The sequence below is a fragment of the Acipenser ruthenus genome, chromosome 16, assembly GCF_902713425.1.
Source record: "Acipenser ruthenus chromosome 16, fAciRut3.2 maternal haplotype, whole genome shotgun sequence".
Taxonomy (NCBI): Eukaryota; Metazoa; Chordata; class Actinopteri; order Acipenseriformes; family Acipenseridae; genus Acipenser; species Acipenser ruthenus.
In genome coordinates, this window is record NC_081204.1 from 1,228,927 (window position 1) to 1,248,988 (window position 20,062).

At 47.9% G+C, this 20,062-nt stretch overlaps 2 protein-coding genes across 2 annotated transcripts; one reads left to right on the plus strand and one right to left on the minus strand.

The window, feature by feature from the left end:
- The first annotated feature begins 1,734 nt into the window (after nucleotides 1-1,734).
- LOC117412545 (ficolin-2) lies at nucleotides 1,735-7,972 on the plus strand. The gene is made up of 6 exons (XM_058989594.1): nucleotides 1,735-2,551; nucleotides 3,491-3,556; nucleotides 3,847-3,891; nucleotides 5,367-5,521; nucleotides 6,772-7,034; nucleotides 7,312-7,972. The coding sequence occupies exons 1-6, from the start codon at nucleotides 2,110-2,112 to the stop codon at nucleotides 7,640-7,642; spliced, it is 1,302 nt and encodes a 433-aa protein (XP_058845577.1). The 5' UTR covers nucleotides 1,735-2,109; the 3' UTR covers nucleotides 7,643-7,972.
- A 3,099-nt stretch (nucleotides 7,973-11,071) lies between these two features.
- LOC131697687 (dolichyl-diphosphooligosaccharide--protein glycosyltransferase subunit 1-like) lies at nucleotides 11,072-19,625 on the minus strand. Its single transcript, XM_058988290.1, has 10 exons — nucleotides 19,134-19,625; nucleotides 17,080-17,144; nucleotides 16,671-16,977; nucleotides 15,965-16,174; nucleotides 15,264-15,456; nucleotides 14,717-14,816; nucleotides 14,198-14,336; nucleotides 13,312-13,431; nucleotides 12,846-13,091; nucleotides 11,072-12,262 (listed from the first exon to the last, which is right to left on the minus strand). Exons 1-10 carry the CDS (start codon nucleotides 19,371-19,373, stop codon nucleotides 12,080-12,082), a joined length of 1,803 nt encoding a protein of 600 aa, XP_058844273.1. The 5' UTR covers nucleotides 19,374-19,625; the 3' UTR covers nucleotides 11,072-12,079.
- Nucleotides 19,626-20,062: the final 437 nt, after the last annotated feature.

Below are 20,062 nucleotides of genomic sequence, written 5' to 3' on the forward strand. Positions count from 1 at the left end.
CGTTAGCGTTAGGTAAAAGTCTTAGTCGTCGCCTGGACAGCTCGTTGGCTCTTAAGCAGTTACTGGTTTCGCTATTCAACGGCAGCTTTCACGACCTCAAGCCCAGCGACTCACACCGTCGAGAACAAAGTAAACTTATTAACACGTCGCAACACGAACACAAAACTAACGGACAAGCACGCTGCGTCATTTATAGACTCGCTTTGCAAATGCCTGCCCTGTAATTTTGCGCTCTGATTGGTCCTGGCTACAGGTCACGTGTGGCGCTCCCGCTTTGATTGGGTCCCCAGAAGCAGAGCGCTCGGCTGTGTTTTCAAGTTAACAAGTTGACAAGTTAATAAAACAATCAAATAAACAGATTTAAGAGCCAGAACAGTTCGGAATACAGCAATACAAATAACCTCCTTTACGTGTCACCTATTTTCTATAATAACTCTGCATTTAAGCACAAGGAATGTGCCCTTTTAGTGCTCAGAACCCCTTCGTACTCAAAGAAACACAGAAGGCTCGTTGAAAAGCATTGGCGTTGCACAGTTCACAGTACAATATGCAACCTGCACAGTACGTTTGATTAGTACAGTACTGCTAATACTGCATGCAATTTACTAAAAGCTATGACCCTGTAGCAATGTTTGCCACAATATGTCACTACAGTGCAAAATATATCAGAATACTGGATAGTGACCATTAACCTCTTCATGCTTGAAATATTGAAAATAGCTGAAAAAAAGTGGTTTTGAGCACATACTAAATATATTATTAATTGACATTTTCTTCAATTTCTCTCCATTGCTTATACGGGGGGGGGGGGGGGGGGGGGGTATCCTCATATGATGTCATCATGCATTTGTGTCTTCCATGTGTCCTCATATAAAGACTGGAAGAGAGTTTTTTTTGTCCCCTTATGAGGTCGCCATGCGTGAAAGGGTTAAAGTATAAAAGACAAGCAGTTTCTTTTTCTGGGTCTTGAACCCATGGTACTGCACAGATCCTCACCCGCCACAAGGTGGCGCCTGGACCCTGTTTTCCTAGCACAGCTGCCCCTTAGCCTCCAAAAATATAGCAATGCTATCGGAATGGTTTTGATTACTGTGTCGTTGATTGCAGCTCTTTAGCGGCACGCGCTGGGTTGTACACTCAGTTGCGGGGCACAGAGAGCTGAGCAGGCTGTATCCTTGACTAGTGTGGGTTAACTAGCAGGCTATAGTAGTTACCTGCCTCTGTGACATGTATGCTATTGAGTAGAACTGTGGAACTATGTGTTCTGTTAACAAGCAGTCTCCCACAAACACAATCTGAAACTTCAGAATACATGTTATAAACTTATCGTTTTAAACATCCCCCCTCCTCAAACCTATTATCAGCTCCCCAAGTCGATCGATCATATCACTGAAATGGGTTTTTGATTTGTTAAGAGCAACTTTTACTGTAGATCGGAGAGGGAGAGAGGAGGAGAGGGGAAGAGAGGGAGAGGGGGAGAGAAGTAGGGTATGGCTAAACAGTATGATTAGGAGTATGAGAAAGAGAGGATCTGAGAGAGAGAGAGATCAGAGGAATGGGAGAGAGAGCGAGAGAGAGAGAGAGAGAGAGAGAGAGGGAGGGGGAGGGGGGAGAGAATGGGAGAGAGTGAGTGGGGGGTAGGAAAGAGGGAGACAGTCAGGGAGGGGGGGAGAGCTCCAGACACTCAGGGGAGTTAACCCCTCAGTCATTCAATCAGGGAGCGAGCGAGAGAGTGGGAGAGTGAGCGAGCCTGTCTCTGTGTCTCTGTGTCTCTGTGTCTCTCTCTGTGTGTCTGTGCGCAGGCAGGCTGGGAGGGGACGGGGTCAGGTTTATCACACGCTGCGGATCAGAGAGAGACAACCTTTATCTGGACTGCACCACACAGCCTTCTTCAAGAGGAGCCGATCAGTCACAGTGAGCAGAGCCAGATTTGCTGTATAGCCTTGTCCATTAACAGCCTAGCAGTGAGAGGGAGCACAGTTAGGCAGGCACTGCCTGTAAGAGACAGTTCACAGGAACTGAACTGCACAGGCCAGCACTCGGAGTAACAGTCTGGGAGTCTGAAGGTGAAGGATTCAAACACCCCTCGCCTTTCCTGTGAAGGACACGATGCTGCTATGGACAGCCGTCCTCCTGTCCCGTCTCCTGCTGGCCTGCGCTGGACAGAGCCTGCCTCTGGAGGACTGCGGGGGACCATCCTGCCGTGAGAGGCTGGTTGCGGAGCCCCCCGAGGTGGGCTGTCAGGGCTCAGGGAAGGGGGGCTGCAGGGCTCGGGTGCTTGCCCATCCTGACACCCCCGTACAGTTGCTGCCAGACCCCCAAGAGCTGAGACAGACTCCGCGGGAGGAGAGGGACAGGCAGGGGAGGCCCCGCAGTCTCTGGGAGCGCGTGGAGCTGCTGGAGGGCAGTGTCTCAGCCCTGCAGAGCCGGGTTCAGGGGCTGGGAGAGGAGGAGGGGAGGCTGGACACTCTGCTGGCTCTGGTCCTGGCTGTGCTGGGGGAGTGTGACCTGGACTGTCGCAGCCAGGCTGTGAAGCACATCTCCCAGATGGGTGAGTAGAGGGGATATAATACAGCACACACAGAGGCAAACGTAGCAGTGCGTCTCCCAGTGTAACCTTTATGAAAGTTGACCATGTGTAATAAAGCATAGCGGAAGCATGGCAGAAGCGTAGCAAAGTGTACTGAAGCATAATGAAAGCATGCTAAAGCATAGATAACCATTATAAAGCACAAAGGTACCGACCAGGGTAAACAAAGGTAAAAGGACTGTGCAAATTTATCGTGGTACATTTTAGTAAGAGAACCGGCTACCACGCACACTGCAAAAATATTGCCCTATTTGTGTTTGCTACTTATGGATGATGCAGCACAGTACAGGACAGCAGTGCAGTGCAGGGAGAGCACAGCACCGTGCAGGGGGAGGGAGAGCACAGTGCAGTGCAGGGGGAGCACAATGCAGTGCAGGGGGAGCACAGCGCAGTGCAGGGGGAGCACAGCACAGTGCAGGGAGAGCACAATGCAGTGCAGGGGGAGCACAGCGCAGTGAAGGGGGAGCACAATGCAGTGCAGGGGGAGCACAGCGCAGTGCAGGGGGAGCACAGCACAGTGCACATACACTGACACAGCACTGTCCTCCAATCAGGGTGCTATTGTGATTAGAAACCTGAGAACACTGGCTTTGTTTGCTGAAAATGACCTTAAAATGTCAGCTCCGACAAACTCTTAATAAGCGTCCAGAAAAAGTTACCTGAACGCTGCCTGTGTTGCTGTCTTTGCACTGAACGCTGCCTGTGTTGCTGTCTTTGCACTGAACGCTGCCTGCGTTGCTGTCTTTGCACTGAACACTGCCTGCGTTGCTGTCTTTGCACTGAACGCTGCCTGCGTTGCTGTCTTTGCACTGAACGCTGCCTGCGTTGCTGTCTTTGCACTGAACGCTGCCTGCGTTGCTGTCTTTGCACTGAACGCTGCCTGCGTTGCTGTCTTTGCAGGGGGGCGTCAGGGGACGAGTCCGACAGCGAGGGAGGACCTGCTGCAGCTACTCACAGGAACCCCAGGTGAGAGGGAGCAGCACAGACTGCCATACTCCGACTGCTCCTCCGAATTCTACCTTCACAGGGTCATGTCTGTTAATTAAAAGTGCAGAAGGGTTGTGTCAGTTGGAATCTGACACAAGGTTAGTTCATGAAATGGTTACATAGTGCTGTGTCTGCACTTGTTGGGTTAACACACGCAATACATGAGTTCATACCTGTATGCTTCTTCAAGAGCAGCCGAGCAGAAACAGTCACCTGTGCTTCAGTGATGCACAGTTGACATGTGCTTCTGTTTCGTTCTTTACCCTCAGATACATTGAGAGAGCACAAGTCAGACGGGGCAACCTCACAGACAGGTGAGTGCCATGCTGTGCCACTGCTGGGACCTCACACAGTCACACAGACACAGATCCACAGTGTGATGGTGGGACAGAGCCTACTGTATGTTATAAAGACATTTCAGAGGGCTGGATCGCATCAATATCAGGGTCTAGTGCTGTATATTATAAAGGCATTTCAGAGGGCTGTATCGCATCAATATCAGGGTCTAGTGCTGTATATTATAAAGACATTTCAGAGGGCTGGATCGCATCAATATCAGGGTCTAGTGCTGTATATTATAAAGGCATTTCAGAGGGCTGTATCGCATCAATATCAGGGTCTAGTGCTGTATATTATAAAGACATTTCAGAGGGCTGTATCGCATCAATATCAGGGTCTAGTGCTGTATATTATAAAGACATTTCAGAGGGCTGTATCGCATCAATATCAGGGTCTAGTGCTGTATATTATAAAGACATTTCAGAGGGCTGTATCGCATCAATATCAGGGTCTAGTGCTGTATATTATAAAGACATTTCAGAGGGCTGTATCACATCAATATCAGGGTCTACTGTATATTATAAAGACATTTCAGAGGGCTGGATCACATCAATATCAGGGTCTAATTTATATTCTCAAGGGATTAGTCCACAGTGGATGGAGAAAGGTGAACTATGTATTACTGCAGGAGAGAGAAAGGGAGAGGAGGGAGGAGGAGAGAGGGAGAGGAGGAGGGAGCGAGAGATTCGGAGATCAGGACAGGCCAGGCAGGCAATGTCCTCTGAGAGCCTCTAATTGAGGGGGAGGGTCGGAGATAAACGCTTGTTATCAGGAAGGGAAGGAGTCATAGAGTCCGAGTGCCTGCTGGTGTGTGTGTGTGTGTGTGTGTGTGTGTGTGTGTGTGTGTGTGTGTGCGTGCGCACGCGTGTGTGTGTGCGTGTGTGTGTGTGTGTGTGTGTGCGTGTGTGTGTGTGTGTGTGCGTGCGTGTGTGTGTGTGTGTGTGTGTGTGGTGTGAGTGTGTGTGGGGGGGGGGGGGGGCGTTAATGCGTCAGAGAGCGAGACTCTTTATCAGTCCCTCTCCCTCTCAGCACTAATGGATCTGAGATTCCTGAGAGGTATTTCACAGACAGGGTGTTCTCCTTTGATCACGGCAACAGTGTGAACGACAGATACGGATAGGATAGGAACTGCTCCTGCCTGGAATAAAAATACTTTTCCTCAAAGACATTGAGAAAGGGTCAAAACTTTGTATTTTGTATTACTGCACCCCTTGAACAAGTCTGCAGAGTAGTTTTGCAGTTTCACCCCAGTGCTTTTCCCATGGTTATACTTTATTCCACTCAGCCCTGCTTTTACTATGGGACACTTTTATAAGGGGTTCATGTTTTTAATAGTTAACTGGCATTCTCGTGATGGGTGTGATTAGCTGGCATTGCTGTCAAAGTCCAGTAGGGTTCGTTACGTGTCTAATGCAGTTCTCAGTTGTCATGTGTGTTGTTTATTTCGCAGTGGAGTATGCAGGGGGGGAGGGAGAGGAGGAAGAGGAGGAGGAAGAGGAGGAGGGGAGCCAGTACCCCCGAGACTGCGCTGAAATCTACAAGCAAGGGATCCGGGAGAATGGCATCTACACCATCCAGCCAACCCCAGACAAACAGCCCTTCGAGGTAATACAGCCTCCCGCCACCAGGGGGAAGCACTCACTGTGAACCCTCTTCAGTCTCTTTACCGTCTGGTAGTTGAGTGTAAGGGCTACTCGACACACAAGGAAATGTCCGATAACGAAGGGTCTTTATTACGATTAGAAACTGGGAAGCTGAGCCTTTATCAATATGTGAAATATTTGAATTTTTAGCGATTTATTTCCCTTTTCGACGTTTCTATCTGCTTATGTTCTGCAGTGATGATTAGTGTGTGAACATTTCTAATGTGTGTTTCTAAGTGTTTGGTGGCTGCCTCTATTCAAGCTGAGAGTGTGTTTGTCACTCACTCTTCACTGCATCAAACCCGCGAGCGAAGTACACCCTCAACTCCATTAGAGGTCGCCACCGAACACTTAGAACCACATTAAACATATTAAGTCATTAAATCTAAATTTAAAAAAAAAAACAGACAAAAAGCTGATAGCATTGTATTGAATCTGTTTATGTAGATCTTGTTGTGGTTTAAACATTCAGAATGCTTTGTCGTTGACAGTCTGAGTGCAGATCTACAGGTTCCAATGGGGATGTGACTGATAAAACTCGCTGCAGGTTTTTTACACTGGTCTTCCTCTCTTCATTAGTCCCCTCTCCCCTCCCCTCTCCCCAGGTGTTCTGTGACATGCTGATGGCAGGGTCTTCCTCTCTGGTTAATCCTCTCTCCCCTCCCCTCCCCAGGTGTCCTGTGACATGCTGATGGCAGGGTCTTCCTCTCTGGTTAATCCTCTCTCCCCTCCCCTCCCCAGGTGTTCTGTGACATGCTGATGGCAGGGTCTTCCTCTCTGGTTAATCCTCTCTCCCCTCCCCTCCCCAGGTGTTCTGTGACATGCTGATGGCAGGGTCTTCCTCTCTGGTTAATCCCCTCTCCCCTCCTCTCTCCCCTGGCGTCCTGTGACATGCTGACGGCAGGGTCTTCCTCTCTGGTTAATCCCCTCTCCCCTCCCCTCTCCCCAGGCGTCCTGTGACATGCTGACGGCAGGGTCTTCCTCTCTGGTTAATCCCCTCTCCCCTCTCCCCAGATGTCCTGTGACATGCTGACGGCAGGGTCTTCCTCTCTGGTTAATCCCCTCTCCCCAGGAGTCCTGTGACATGCTGATGGCAGGGTCTTCCTCTCTGGTTAATCCCCTCTCCCCTCCCCTCTCCCCAGGCGTCCTGTGACATGCTGATGGCAGGGTCTTCCTCTCTGGTTAATCCCCTCTCCCCTCCCCTCTCCCCAGGCGTCCTGTGACATGCTGACAGCGGGTGGGGGTTGGACGGTGTTCCAGCGACGGCAGGATGGCTCGGTGGATTTTAACCGCACGTGGCAGGAGTACCGGCAGGGCTTCGGGCCGCTGCAGGGAGAGCACTGGCTGGGGAACGAGGCCCTGCACTCCCTCACACGGGCCGGGCACAGCCTGTTGCGCATCGAGCTCCAGGACTGGTATGGGGTGCAGCGCCACGCCACCTACAGGAGATTCCGCGTCGCGCATGAGACTCACAGGTTCACTGTCTATATAGCTATGTATATATATGTCTGTCTGTCTATCTATCTATCTGTATATCTATCAACTACACCTTCCCCTGCATGATACTGAACTTCAAAAAACTCAATTGCAGGATAAACGGTAGCAAATAACATTCAACATTTATTTAACAGCTTGTCTTGCGTGTTACTGTATAATAATGATAATAATAATAATAAGTATCGCCGGTCGTTTTTAGCTGTCTTTCCAGCGTTAAATAACCCAATGCGTTCTCTTCCCCCCTCCCTCTCTCAGGTATCGCCTGACCGCGCGGGAGTACACGGGGGATGCCGGCAATGCCCTGAGCTACAGTAAGCACTACAACCACGACGGGCGTCCGTTCAGCACCGCGGACAGCGACAATGACAGCTACCCCTCGGGGAGCTGCGGCTCATACTACGGGGCCGGCTGGTGGTTCGACTCCTGCTTGGCAGCCAACCTGAACGGGCGCTACCACCGGGGGCGCTACAGCGGCCTCACCGACGGCATCTACTGGGGCACCTGGTACATCCTAACAGACCACAGGAGCCGGCAGAAATACTCCTTCAAGAGGGTGGAGATGAAAACGAGACCAGTCGACTTCTGACTCTTCAGCGCCCGCGAAACGCTCAAGAGAGCCGGGATTTCCTCTGCCGATTCTGAAAGCTTTCTCCACCACCCTGTCCATTTTAAAAAAAGGTTCTACAGTACAGGCCAGTTTACAGCAGAGAGTATAGTGATATTCCATGTACCGGAGACCCCCTTTATCTGAATCTCCCCTTATCCCAGGCCTGGCTCATAGGAGCCCTTTCCCTGTCCGCAGGGCGTTTTGGATACAATGGGTTCTACTGCACTATACTGCCATGCGTTCTTGTACTCTTCTGAATGACATTTTACATTTTATTTATAATTATGAAAAATAAAAACAAAACATGTTTTCCACACCTAAGCATTTCATTATTGTATTATGCCTTAAACAGTGATTGAGTGTTTTTGAAGTTGTGGATGATTTCCCCTGGTGAATAATCGCATGGTAGAATGTCGAGGGAGCACGGGATCCATTCTTTTAATTAGAATCTCTAGTGTGAGTTTTATTATTTAACTACCTGTGGATCAGGGCTGGTTCTTCCAGTCCTGGTCTTTGTTCCCACCCTGTTCTAAATGGTTGAATTTAACCAATGAAACCTCCATCCAGACCCTGAAGTGGTTATGATCTCACTGTACCTGTTAAACCTGGAGTGGAGTGGCCCTCCAGGGCTGGGATTGGACACCCTGCTCTAGAGTGATATATTATACAGGAACACCCCATTGAAGCCCATTGTAAGAGACAGAGCCCCTGTCTGGGACCATGTGAAGACACGACTGCCCAGCAGAATAGAGGCACCTCTCAGAGCCCTGACAGTCAGCAGACCACAGCCTCACATTCCACTGCATTCCTCGGGCTCCCACAGCACAGGCACTCAAAATAACAAGCCTGCTCCTGGGAGTCTGTTGGTGCTTTCTGTTCCAATGCAAACTAAAAAGGCTCCTCTTAACTTCGAATGGCGGCGGCTCGCTTTCTTTTTTTAGTTTTTTTAACAAGGTGCGAGCCGCTATAAATACCGAGGGCAGAGAGCTGGCGCCCTGGTGTGAACATGCGCGGGCCTGTGATCGGGGCAGACAGGCTGGCCGGGGGGGCTGGCACCCCCGAGAGAGAGAGACACACTGTGAAACCAGCCAGTCCTCTAAACCTGGCAGCGCTCCTTCACACAAATAATTTTGCAGCCCTGTTTAAATGTTTAAACGCTCCAGTGTGTGTGTGTGTGTCAACAAAGAGACAAGGCGCTGTTATTTTTATAACACTCTCCTGACACTTTACATGATATTTTTAGTGCTGTTGCATTAACATATTGTCATCTATATATATAGGAACATGTGTCTATCTGTGAAGAGGCACTGTATTTCATTTCTGGTTTCTGTTCACAGAGAGGTGCACAGCGGTGTTGCAAATAAACGATCACAGAAACTTCTGTGCAGGTAGCAAAAGAACCAGAGTTCAATAAGGAACCCGAATCCGATAATCCGAGCCACTTCACAGAGGATCCCAATTAGAATCAGCAGCTCACCATGTAATCTTCTTACCCTAAGTGTAGGTGTGTGGACTAAACACCCTTCAAAAAACACCAAGCGTCGTGATTTAACAAGAAATACACACATACATACTGTACATACATAAATACAGCCCTTCAAAAAACACCAAGCGTGGTCATTTAACAATAAATACATAAATATATTTTGTGAAATTTCAAAATATACGTGATACGATTATTACAACAATTGATGTCATGATTAATCGATTATTTGATATATCAGATTACTGTGGCATCCTTATTGGCAAACCCTGGGCTGGCTGGAGAGACCACAATGCATGTGTGACCAGCAGCAGCGATTGGGACTGACAGTGTCGCTTTTCATTTCCCTGCAGCATCAGTGCTCGTGAGTGCCCAGCTTGTACAGTTCAGAAAGGTAATACTTTGTGTAGAGTTTGTATTGGAGAAGCGAGGAGAATGTGTGAACTCCGATCTCCAACATATTTATAGATCATCCACTGTCACAGCAATCCCTCCACTGGCTCGTCGATTGAGTTTGACAAGAAAAACAAACAGAGAGAAAAAACAAACGCCTAACCCTGAAATCTGCCCGATCTGCCCCTTCCCTCGGACCTGCAGATTCCTTACCAGTGAGAGCCTGTCATCTGCTCAGCCTGTCTCTAGACTGGAGCTTTCTGCACAGAGCTGAGAAACATCAATTAAAGGAGATGGATGAAGAGCAGCAAGCTGTTTAAACTGAGACCGGGAGTGAAGGAATTCAGAGAATTAGAGAGGAGGTGATTTTACGGCTTATTGTGTTGTGTCTGTGTGTGTGTTTACAGGACACATGTTGGCTGACAAACAGGGTTCTTGCGAGAAAAAGCTGGAGATAAAAGCTTTTGCATGGCGATGTGAGAGGATAATCTCCTTGGCTGTTGTTTCAGGGGGTGGAGGGTTAGGGTTAGGGTTAGTCTGCATTCCCATAAGCTGTGCAAACGGTGTGTTCAAGTATTCCAAAGCCAGTGTGAGCAGCACAGTTACCCCCAGCTCTGACACACTGGGAGTCTGATTATTGTATTGTGTGACATGGGGGTCAGAATCGAAACATTTAACAAAAACAAATCAGCCCTCGCCCATATAAAACAATGCAGGAGGCAGGACCATGAAACACACACTGCAGTCAAAACCAGACAAGGGGCCACCTCAGATACAGCCTTCAGCAGCCACTGAGCTGCCAGCCCCTCAGAGATATTTCTGCTTTGTATCAAATATCCATGAAGATTCATCAGATTCATCGGGCAAGCGGTTCCCAAGTTATTATCTCAGATCTCTCAGCCGCACCGCGTGCACAGGAAGGTTCGGGGAGTTTAGATAAAGCAACTTAATCACATTGCAGCACCCAGTGTCAAGGTCTAAGGTGTGTACAATGACAAGCGCCATGTCACTGGAAGGGTTAAGTGCATCATCATCATCAGCCAGCTCCAGAGTGCCCTCTGCTGGTACAGCAATAGAACTGCACAGCACACCCACAGGTGTCGATTTCCATCTGGGCCCTTCAGATTGGAAAGTCAGCTACAGCTGTGCACAGCCCCCTCTGCTGGTACAGTGATAGTATTGCAGCACTCTACAACAAAAGTTTAAATAGAACTTTTTTTTTTTTTAAAGAATGCTAAATATTAGTTGTATTTGTGTGAATGATTTGCTTTCTATGTTTATTTGTTTATTTAGCAAGATGCCTTTATCCAAGGCGACTTACAGAGACTAGGGTGTGTGAACTATGCATCAGCTGCAGTCACTTACAATTACGTCTCGCCCGAAAGATGGGGTTTGAACCGGGGACCTCCTGGTTACAAGCCCTTTTCTTTAACCACTGGACCACACAGCCTCCTGTAATGTGTAATTCAAGCATTCTTTTTATTAACTATCCTGTAAATTATTATTCATAAATAACTGACACAGCAGAAGAGTTTTGACGGGTCTTTTTTTTTAATTCAAATTTGGTCGTTTGTTGGAAAGTCACACAAACTGGACAGCGAAGACGGCTTGCAGCGGACATTTCCCTGGCTCAGTTTGTTTAGTATCACAAGAGCCACAGACAGATCACAGCCTCCAGATTCAAGAGACTTTGTGCACTGCCAACCCCACATCTTACTGCATTAGACACACAGCCTGCACTGGTAGGAGGGCAGAAACTCACAATAGAAAAGAAAACATTTCATTTGTTCCTATATTTCTAAAAAAAAAAAAAAAAAAATACATCACAGAGAAGGAACAAGAAGAACTTAACAGCATGAAGCAAAAAAAAAAAATCAGAAATAACCAAGCTCCTGAAAAGTCGAGAAAGCAAAAGATATCGCAAGAAATAAAGCAGTTCCTTCTGAAACTCCCTAAAGACAAAGACTTTCAACTTGTATTCACATTGTCATTATTTCCCTTGCTGCGTTTTACTCCACACACAAAAAACTCAGCAACCAATTTGTATTGCTTTTGATCATGTCAACCCACCCCAAAAAAATATAAAATTAAAAACACGCTCTCCCATCATCACCACCACCATGCAACTGTGCCAAATCAGACGAGCTGAAACTTGAGAGATTGAACAGAAAACTTCAGAGGGAGACCCTGGGAAACGCAGCTCTGCTAAATGATACCACAGCGCTGCTGTTTAGCACTTCATAGCTAGAAATGTATGGGGAAAAAAAAAGTCAAACAAGATAAAGAAAAATGACACGTATGAAGGGGTACACAGCATGCATAACAGTTGAAATGAGACAGATATGAAGGGGTACACAGCATGTATAACAGTTGAAATGAGACAGATATGAAGGGGTACGCAGCATGTATAACAGCTGAACATGCTTTTTATTTCTTTTCCCAATTCAACCAATTAGACACTTGCAGCCTCCTATGAAAGCCTGGCCTGGCTGGGTCGCTCTGCAATGGGAATCCTCCTCTCTGAAGCCCTGCTGTGCCCTTTACAAGGCATCCAGCAAGCTGTCTATGCGGGTCACCAGGTCCTGGCGCTTGGCAGACAGCTGCTTCTCGCTCTCGATGTACGTCTCCTTCTTCACCTTCCCGGCGACCAGCCTCTCCGCCTCCTGGCAGGACCGGGACACCGACTCCTTCACCAGGCCGTCCAGCTTCTGGATCTCACCCACCTGGGACAGAGGGAGAAGGGGAGAGGGGTTAGAGGAGAGTCATAGTGTACACAGACACACACACAGGGCTAGATACTCTGCTGCTTCACCTGGGACAGAGGGAGAAGGGGAGAGGGGTTAGGAGAGTGTCATAGTGTACACAGACACACACACAGGGCTAGATACTCTGCTGCTTCTCCTGGGACAGAGGGAGAAGGTGAGAGGGGTTAGGAGAGTGTCATAGTGTACACAGACACACACAGGGCTAGATACTCTGCTGCTTCACCTGGGACAAAGAACAGAAGAGATCAATCTCACCCACCTGGGAACGACAAGGGGTTGAGCCGGCATATTGAGCAGCAGTAATAGATGGAGTAAAAGCAAGACAGTAGGCAGCAGGGATGGAAATACAAGACTCCCACTGCTTAGCAGTTTGACCAGTTCATGGTTTTACTATGAGTTTAACAAGACTCCCCTGAGCTTGTTACCTAGACACAATGTGGCTTATAAAGCCGGTAGTAAAACCTGGAACAGGTGAAAGTGCTGTGGAACATGAGTCTCGTTTCCACCACCCCCCCCCCCCGAGGCCCTGGCAGGTCCTCACCTTGTCGGCCAGGTCAGAGCCCTCTGCTTTGAGGCGTGACTGCAGCGAGGCCACCTCGTTGGTGAGGGTGCGGTGCTCTGCCTCCAGGGTCTTGCGGCCGCTGTTGAGCGCACCCATGTCGCGGGACTGCTTGTACTTGTTGATGACCTCGTCGAAGTGGCGGTACAGGCCCAGCCGCTTGTTCACCAGGGTCAGGACCTGCTCAGTGATCGAGGCCACCTTCATACGCACTTCCACAGCGGGGTCCTGAGGGGGGAGAGAGACAAAGACACAGAGCGCGGTCAGACACGTGACACACAGAGCATGCCGTCAAACAAACAAACAAACAAATCTGGTGTTCAAATCTGCCTTACTATGCCAGTACAAATAAAAAAAAACTAACCATTAAATGAAATATGAAATAAAGTTGCACATTCAGAAACTAAAATGAAGTGTGCTAACCCATCACCGCAGCGCCTCCTCCTACCTTGGTGATGGAGAAGTCCAGTCTCACGTACACAATGACTGTGAAGAACAGAATGTAGAATGCACCAACCACCAGCAGGGGCTCCTGCAGCATCAGGATCTTATTGAAGTTGTAATGGACCTGCGGAAGACAAGAGGCACGAGGAATTCAACACTGAAGTCTGCAGCTCTGCCTCACTTCAGTGTTAAAAAACCTGCCAAAGTACACATGCTGCAAAATGAAATGACCACAATGATATACATTACACGCATGCATGTTAGACAAACGGCTGCTGTCTGAAGTGCTATTTCAGGTTTCTCATTCCATCTTATTCGTTTAATTCTGCTTGACACACGCATCCACAATGTTTAGAATTCACACCCTAGCCTTGTATTTAATGTATTTGCATTGTTTTTTTACTGTTTATTTAATGTACTATGCCCTGTATGTAATGTATTATGCATTGTTCCTCTCTATCTTGTATCTTTGTGATGGTGGTGCACTAGAAAGGCGCTATATAAAATAAATATTTGACAGTTAGTTTATCAACGTTAGTTTGTCTGTTACTTTATTAACATACACTTGCCCATTGCTTTTCTCTTACTTATTCTATTCATATGTTGATGCACGTGCGTCACGACAAGTAATACACATGTATTTATTTATTGATTCATATTGAGTCTGGTGATGAATTCCGTCTTGGAGAACACTGGGCTTGCTTCCCGAGAGGCGTTCTCTTAGCCGGACACACGCAAATCAAAGTTTGCCGCACTACAATGAGCCATGCCTGGTATCGCAATGCAAACTACACACAGCTCTAGTCCAACACGATGTCTCATGTAAAGAAAGCATCGTGATTCATGGATACACGACGGATCGTTGCCCCTGACCCCTGACCCCCGCTCACCACCACGTCCTGGATGTGCTGCTCCACCAGATTCTTCTTGTGAGCCACGACCACGGGCCGGCCGAACGTGTCCAGATAGGTGTAGTGCAGGTCATCAGGGTCGCGCTGGATGGAGTACGGGGTGTCCACTTGGATATTCCTGCAGCCACACAGAGGGACAGACAATGAGGACAATTCCAGCTTAAACAACTTTCAAATCACAACTAGGGCTTCCACATTTCACAAACACGGGCCAGAGACAGTAAAAAGGCAAGTGTTCTCTTTCTACGTTAGACAAGTGACCCCCAGCTCTGCCCCTCCAGTCCAGATATTCTTCACAACCATGTCCTAAATGAGTTAATTAAACCAGCGATGGGTCAGGTAACCACTTTAGGACTTCATTGGACTTTGAGAGGCAGATTAAGTTATAAACTGAACTCCAAGCGTCATGTACTTCAAACAGAAAACACACTGAACGTGTTCTGGTAGACACAGACATAGCGATCTTCCATCTGCTAAAGAAACCGATGCCGACCTCACCTGGCTCCTTCGGGCAGGATGAGTTTGACGGTGAGGGAGTCGATAACCTGGTCATCAAACACATGGTCCACCAGCCTCATCTTCAGAGCGTACTGGTCACCTGGACAGCAGAGAGAGAGAGAGAGACGGGCTGAAAACATTTGTTTAAATAGGGGAACACCACAACTGCAAAGTATAAAGCAATTCGTAAAAGCAGGTGTTTTATGTATATATATTGTCACATTTGAGATGCGATACAGTCATCTGAAATTTGTATCAGATGTAAAATTACATCATATTGAGATTTGCTATTCTGTTTATTTTTCACTAACAATAGATTACAAAACAAAAATACAAATACTGTGAGATTCCAGCTGAATTTCACCCCACTCAAGGTGAGAGCCGCTGTGCAAGAACAGTCTTATATCAATCCCTGCCACTGGACTTTTCAGAGCAGTTTGACACAGTGTCAGAACCCATATTAACAAAGGCACAGTCAGTGCAATCCTGGGGGTGCTGTGACAAGAAAGAAGCTGCCGCGGGGGGCAGGGTTTGCAGCGACACTCACCCAGGTTGTACAGGTACTCGTAGCTGGGCAGGTTGTACCCGACCATGTAGTGCGTCTTCCAGCCTCCGAAGAGAGGGAAGCGAGGCCGGATCTCCATCTCCACGGAGTCGTCCAGCACCAGCAGGTGGCTGGTGGAGATGTTCCCAATCTCATCCCGGTAATACACGTCCTGGGCAGCCGCAGGCAGGATCGTCTGAGCAGCAGCAGAAGGAGGAGGAGGAGGAGGAGGAGGAGATAAAGGAGCGAGCCAAGACACACACACACACACACACACACACACACACACTACAGTGAAGGCTGACCATGGGGATATTCTCAATCTCATGCCTGCAATATAGATCCAAGGAGAGCAGTAAAGCAGGACACACACACCAGGGATGGAAACAAGACTCCCATTACATAGAGGGTTGAGCCATTCCTGGTTTCACTATAAGGCGGCACACCTGAGCTTGTTACCGGTACACTGTGGCTAATCAAAATTGTAGCAAAACCTGGAATGGGTGAAACTGCTATGCAACACGAGTCTTATTTCTAACCCTGGACATTACAGGACTTTGTACCTGTATAGTGCAGAGGACAATTCTTACAGGTCAACGCTATACTATAAAAACCAAACGATTTTCACCCCCTCCTCTTTTTAATATGTCCTCCCACCCCAAGTCCCCAATACGAGCCATGAATCACCGATCCCATTCCCACACCTTGAATGACTTGACGGAGGAGATGCCGCTGTCGGACTGCCGCTGGTAGTCGTAGCGTGAGAAGGGTCCCTTGAGCATGGCGCCCGTGTGACGCAGGTCCACCGTCTCCTCCACGGCGATGTTGCCCCAGTGAGACACCTCGATGGTGCGCGTGATGTCCGTGATCGTCAGGAAGGGGGCGTTGTTCTCATAGTGAATCTTCATAGCATCCTGAAGGGAACAAGATCTACATTCAAAACCACAGCCTTGCTGATATGAAGGTGCTTCCAGCAGAAAAAGTGTACAGCCCTAACATGCAAGATAGAAGGGGAAGCGACTGGATTCAGTTTCCTCATGGACTGCACCTGGAAGACAATGCACCCTGCTAGGATTGGAATCCACCTCAGCACTGTCTGTACAGCCTAGAATACCTCGCGTGCAAACCATTTACTGTCTCTGCTGCAGGGTACATACAAGCTGTTTGATTTTTTTTCTGTTTTATGTATTTATTTGCATCCAGTTCATTTGCTGAAAGTTCCTGTTTTTGCAGCACGAAACCGATGTCCGGTTGCTGTGCATCATTACATTGCATCATGGGAATGTTTGCAATACGTCACACACGGCTCGCGCAGCACTGACGTGGGGTGGGGTGTGTGTTGAACTGTGTGCTTCAATGCAGTCATGTAACCACTTCTCTCAAAGCTTTTAGTCCTTGTGTTGTTATTACCTGGCTGTAGGGGGCGATGTCCTTGAAGGGCCCGTACTCGATGACCTCGTCGCTCTTGCTGGGGCTGCCCAGCTTGCTGTAGCTCTCCACGTTCTTGGAGGCGAGTCTGACGCGGGTGCTCTGGGCGCGGGTCAGGTAGGGCGAGTAGAAGTAATGGTTTCCCTCGAACACTACGAACTGCTTCTCCGCCTGGCTGATGTGTGTGGGGTAGGGCAGCAGGACGTGGGTGTACACCGTCTCCAGGGACAGCTTCAGCTTAGCGCCCCCTGCCAGCGGGGAGGGGAAGCGCGCGCGGAAGAACTTCCCACTGCAGGAGAGAGGGAGGAACAAAACAAGTCAGGCAGGTTTCAGTGCCAGGGAAGAGCTACAGACACAGTTCAGAAGCGCTTCCAATGGGATGTTTCCTCACCTCTTCCCCTTGACCGTGGTCTCCTGCAGCTCCAGCCGACTGTCCTCCTCCTCGTCTCCCTTCACCTGTCAGAGACGCAGGAAACACAAAGTGCTCAGCATTCAGCCCTCACTGCGTAGAAAGGCTGGTGTTAAGGAATGGTGCACATCTCCAGCCCTCTAACTCTATTGAAGTGAAGGTCTTTGTTCCAGGCAAGTCTACAAGAACCTGCCCAGGACCAATTAGCTATTTGAGGACCCGACTGGAACATAAACAGCCTGGACCGGCGCTGGAGGGCCACTGGTACAAAGCATGAGCATGAGCACTGCTGCAAAGCGAGCTCACAATCAGTGCACACCTATAAGATCTTACTCTGACCCTGCAGCCGCATTCAGGGGCAACGCACAACTTTTAAACACTGCTGATAGCACTATTAAAAAAATAACAAATAATAAAGCTCTTATCCTTTGTGATATAATTATGTTAGGACCTTCCCAATATAAAACAGCAGAACTCATGTACAGTAACGAATACACTTGTATAGTTATTATTCATAAGTGGTTTGGTATGTTTCATATTAAATTAGAAACGACAGTTTGTCTGAAATCGCAAGCAGTGATACTCTGAGCATGTGTGCTGGTGAAGCAAACATGTATGCGCTTTAACTACATTGACAGTCAAAACAGTAGCTGCAGTGGGCTGCCTATCGGAGGCACAGTTAAATGGGCAAGTCTAAAATGTTAACAGTGGACAGTTTCAGGTTACAATTAAACAAACCTTAATTGTAACACACTGCATAAAGCAGATCTGAATGAAGGTGCTTCATGCGTTTGGTACATGTATGTTTGAAACAGCGTTGTGTGTGTGTGTGTGTGTGTGTGTGTGTGTGCGCGCGCGCGCACACCGGTTTTTAAAAGGCAGTACATTGAAATGTGAACAGGCATGGCACAGCAATCAGCAGCATGCATCCCTGAAGTTCAGACTCAATGCACAAAGGAACAGGCTGCACTGCAGAATCACCCCTAGACCTGAAATCTGTGCACGCAGAACTGCACACACGAGCGTCTGCGACAAAGTAAGAATGTGGTTGTTTTATTTTTTTAGGTGCCAGAATAGAAACAGTGTTGCAGGTCAGAGTGTTTCAATAGAAACAGTGTTGCAGGTCAGAGTGTTTCAATAGAAACAGTGTTGCAGGTCAGAGTGTTTCAATAGAAACAGTGTTGCAGGTCAGAGTGTTTCAATAGAAACAGTGTTGCAGGTCAGAGTGTTTCAATAGAAACAGTGTTGCAGGTCAGAGTGTTTCAATAGAAACAGTGTTGCAGGTTTGAGTTTGCACTTAATCACCGCCCTCGAGCTACTAATGCTTACGTGTCACACTGAGGCTTGCTAGGACGGATCTCGAAACGGAAGTGATTTCAGGCTGTGCTACACGTCGGAGATTTGACACTAAATTGTGATCGTTTTCTAAACGATTTGTAGTTAGATTGCAATAAAAGATAGTTTTCTACAATTCTAATGGGTTTTGCAGTGTCATGACAACAGAATTCATGCTGTAACAGTTTTTTTTTTTTTTGCAAGAACACCAAGTCTTTTTTTGTCTGCTTGTCCACACACTGTAGTTAAACTAGGTGATCTGTTTTGCCCTTACAGATTTAAAAACACGAAAAGACAGCGCGATTCTGTCATCGGTATAACATTGGTATACAACGACCTGCCCACATGCATTTTAAAATCAATATAGAAATTACCTTCACAGAAAAAGCATTTATACCGTAGCAGTGTAGCTTTCATAGCAAAAATGCACAAATCGACTGCATTGAAAAACACCGTTGAGTTATTATTCTTATATAACAAATGATATTGTGCACTTGTTAATATTTATAAAATGACACAGTACCAATCACAGGCGACACACAATACATACAACTGCTAGGCGAATACCCATTAGTAATTACAAACGGCACTACACGACTATATTGCATTGGGTATTTTTATAAGCAGTCTGTATTATTCTACAGCATTCCTCTGGTGTTGGTGCAGATGATAAGTATTCTGTATTTATGGTCAGCACTCACAATGACTCCGATGTAAGCCAGGTGGCTCTGGAGCTCTGGATCCAGCGCGATAAGGAAGCTCTGGGCCGCCGAGGCGCCGGGGTTGGAGACGGTGATGTCGGCTGTGATTTTGGCCAGGTGCGAGCTCAGGTCGACGGTCCGCTTCACCTCCTCGTTCAGGAGGGAGCTATCGGGCTGCTCGGCTCGGCAAAGCCCGGACAACAGGACGAGAAAGAGGGGTACTAGGACGGAGCGATTCATAACGAACTCTGGCTGCTCTCTGCTTAGTTCAGCTCCGCACGCCGCAGCTTTTTTAACCGTGTTAATTAAAAATTAAAACCGGCGCTTTCTTGAACACGGCGACACTTGAGCGCCCGGTTTCTTCTCGCCGCAGCCGGTGATGTCTGTGTCGGTATGGAGCCGGGAAAGAGGCGGTGAGGACCGATAAAATGGAAAGTGTGTTACTAGGCCTTGCTCAGCTCTCGTCGCCCCGCCGCAAGAGGGATGACGCCTCATTCATTCCCTGGAGGATGAGACAACATGGCGAAGTGAGGACCCGCCCGCAGTCCACGGTGTGAAACTGAAGCCATCTTGGCTCGACAGTGAAGCTCCAGCTGGCACTAAACGTACAGCACGTGGAGCTGCAATGCAGAACGCTGCCGTGCAGCTGCATCGCATCTCAAGCCGCTGTCAGTCCGCCCTGAAGAAGTGCCTGATTCAGATCAGTGACATTCAGCAGGAAGGCTGCGTGAATGAAGGAGTATTACAGCAGATGATTTTGAGTATTGTTCAGAGTTTAAAACATTACTTGACCAAAACCAAAAAAAAAAAATGATTTAGGGTTCCAACTGTTAAACAACTGTAATTTTGAGAACTTTTAAGTTTTGCAAGAAAATATTTTATTGAATAATAAAAAAATATATAAAAAATCCATGCACTATGTGACCCAA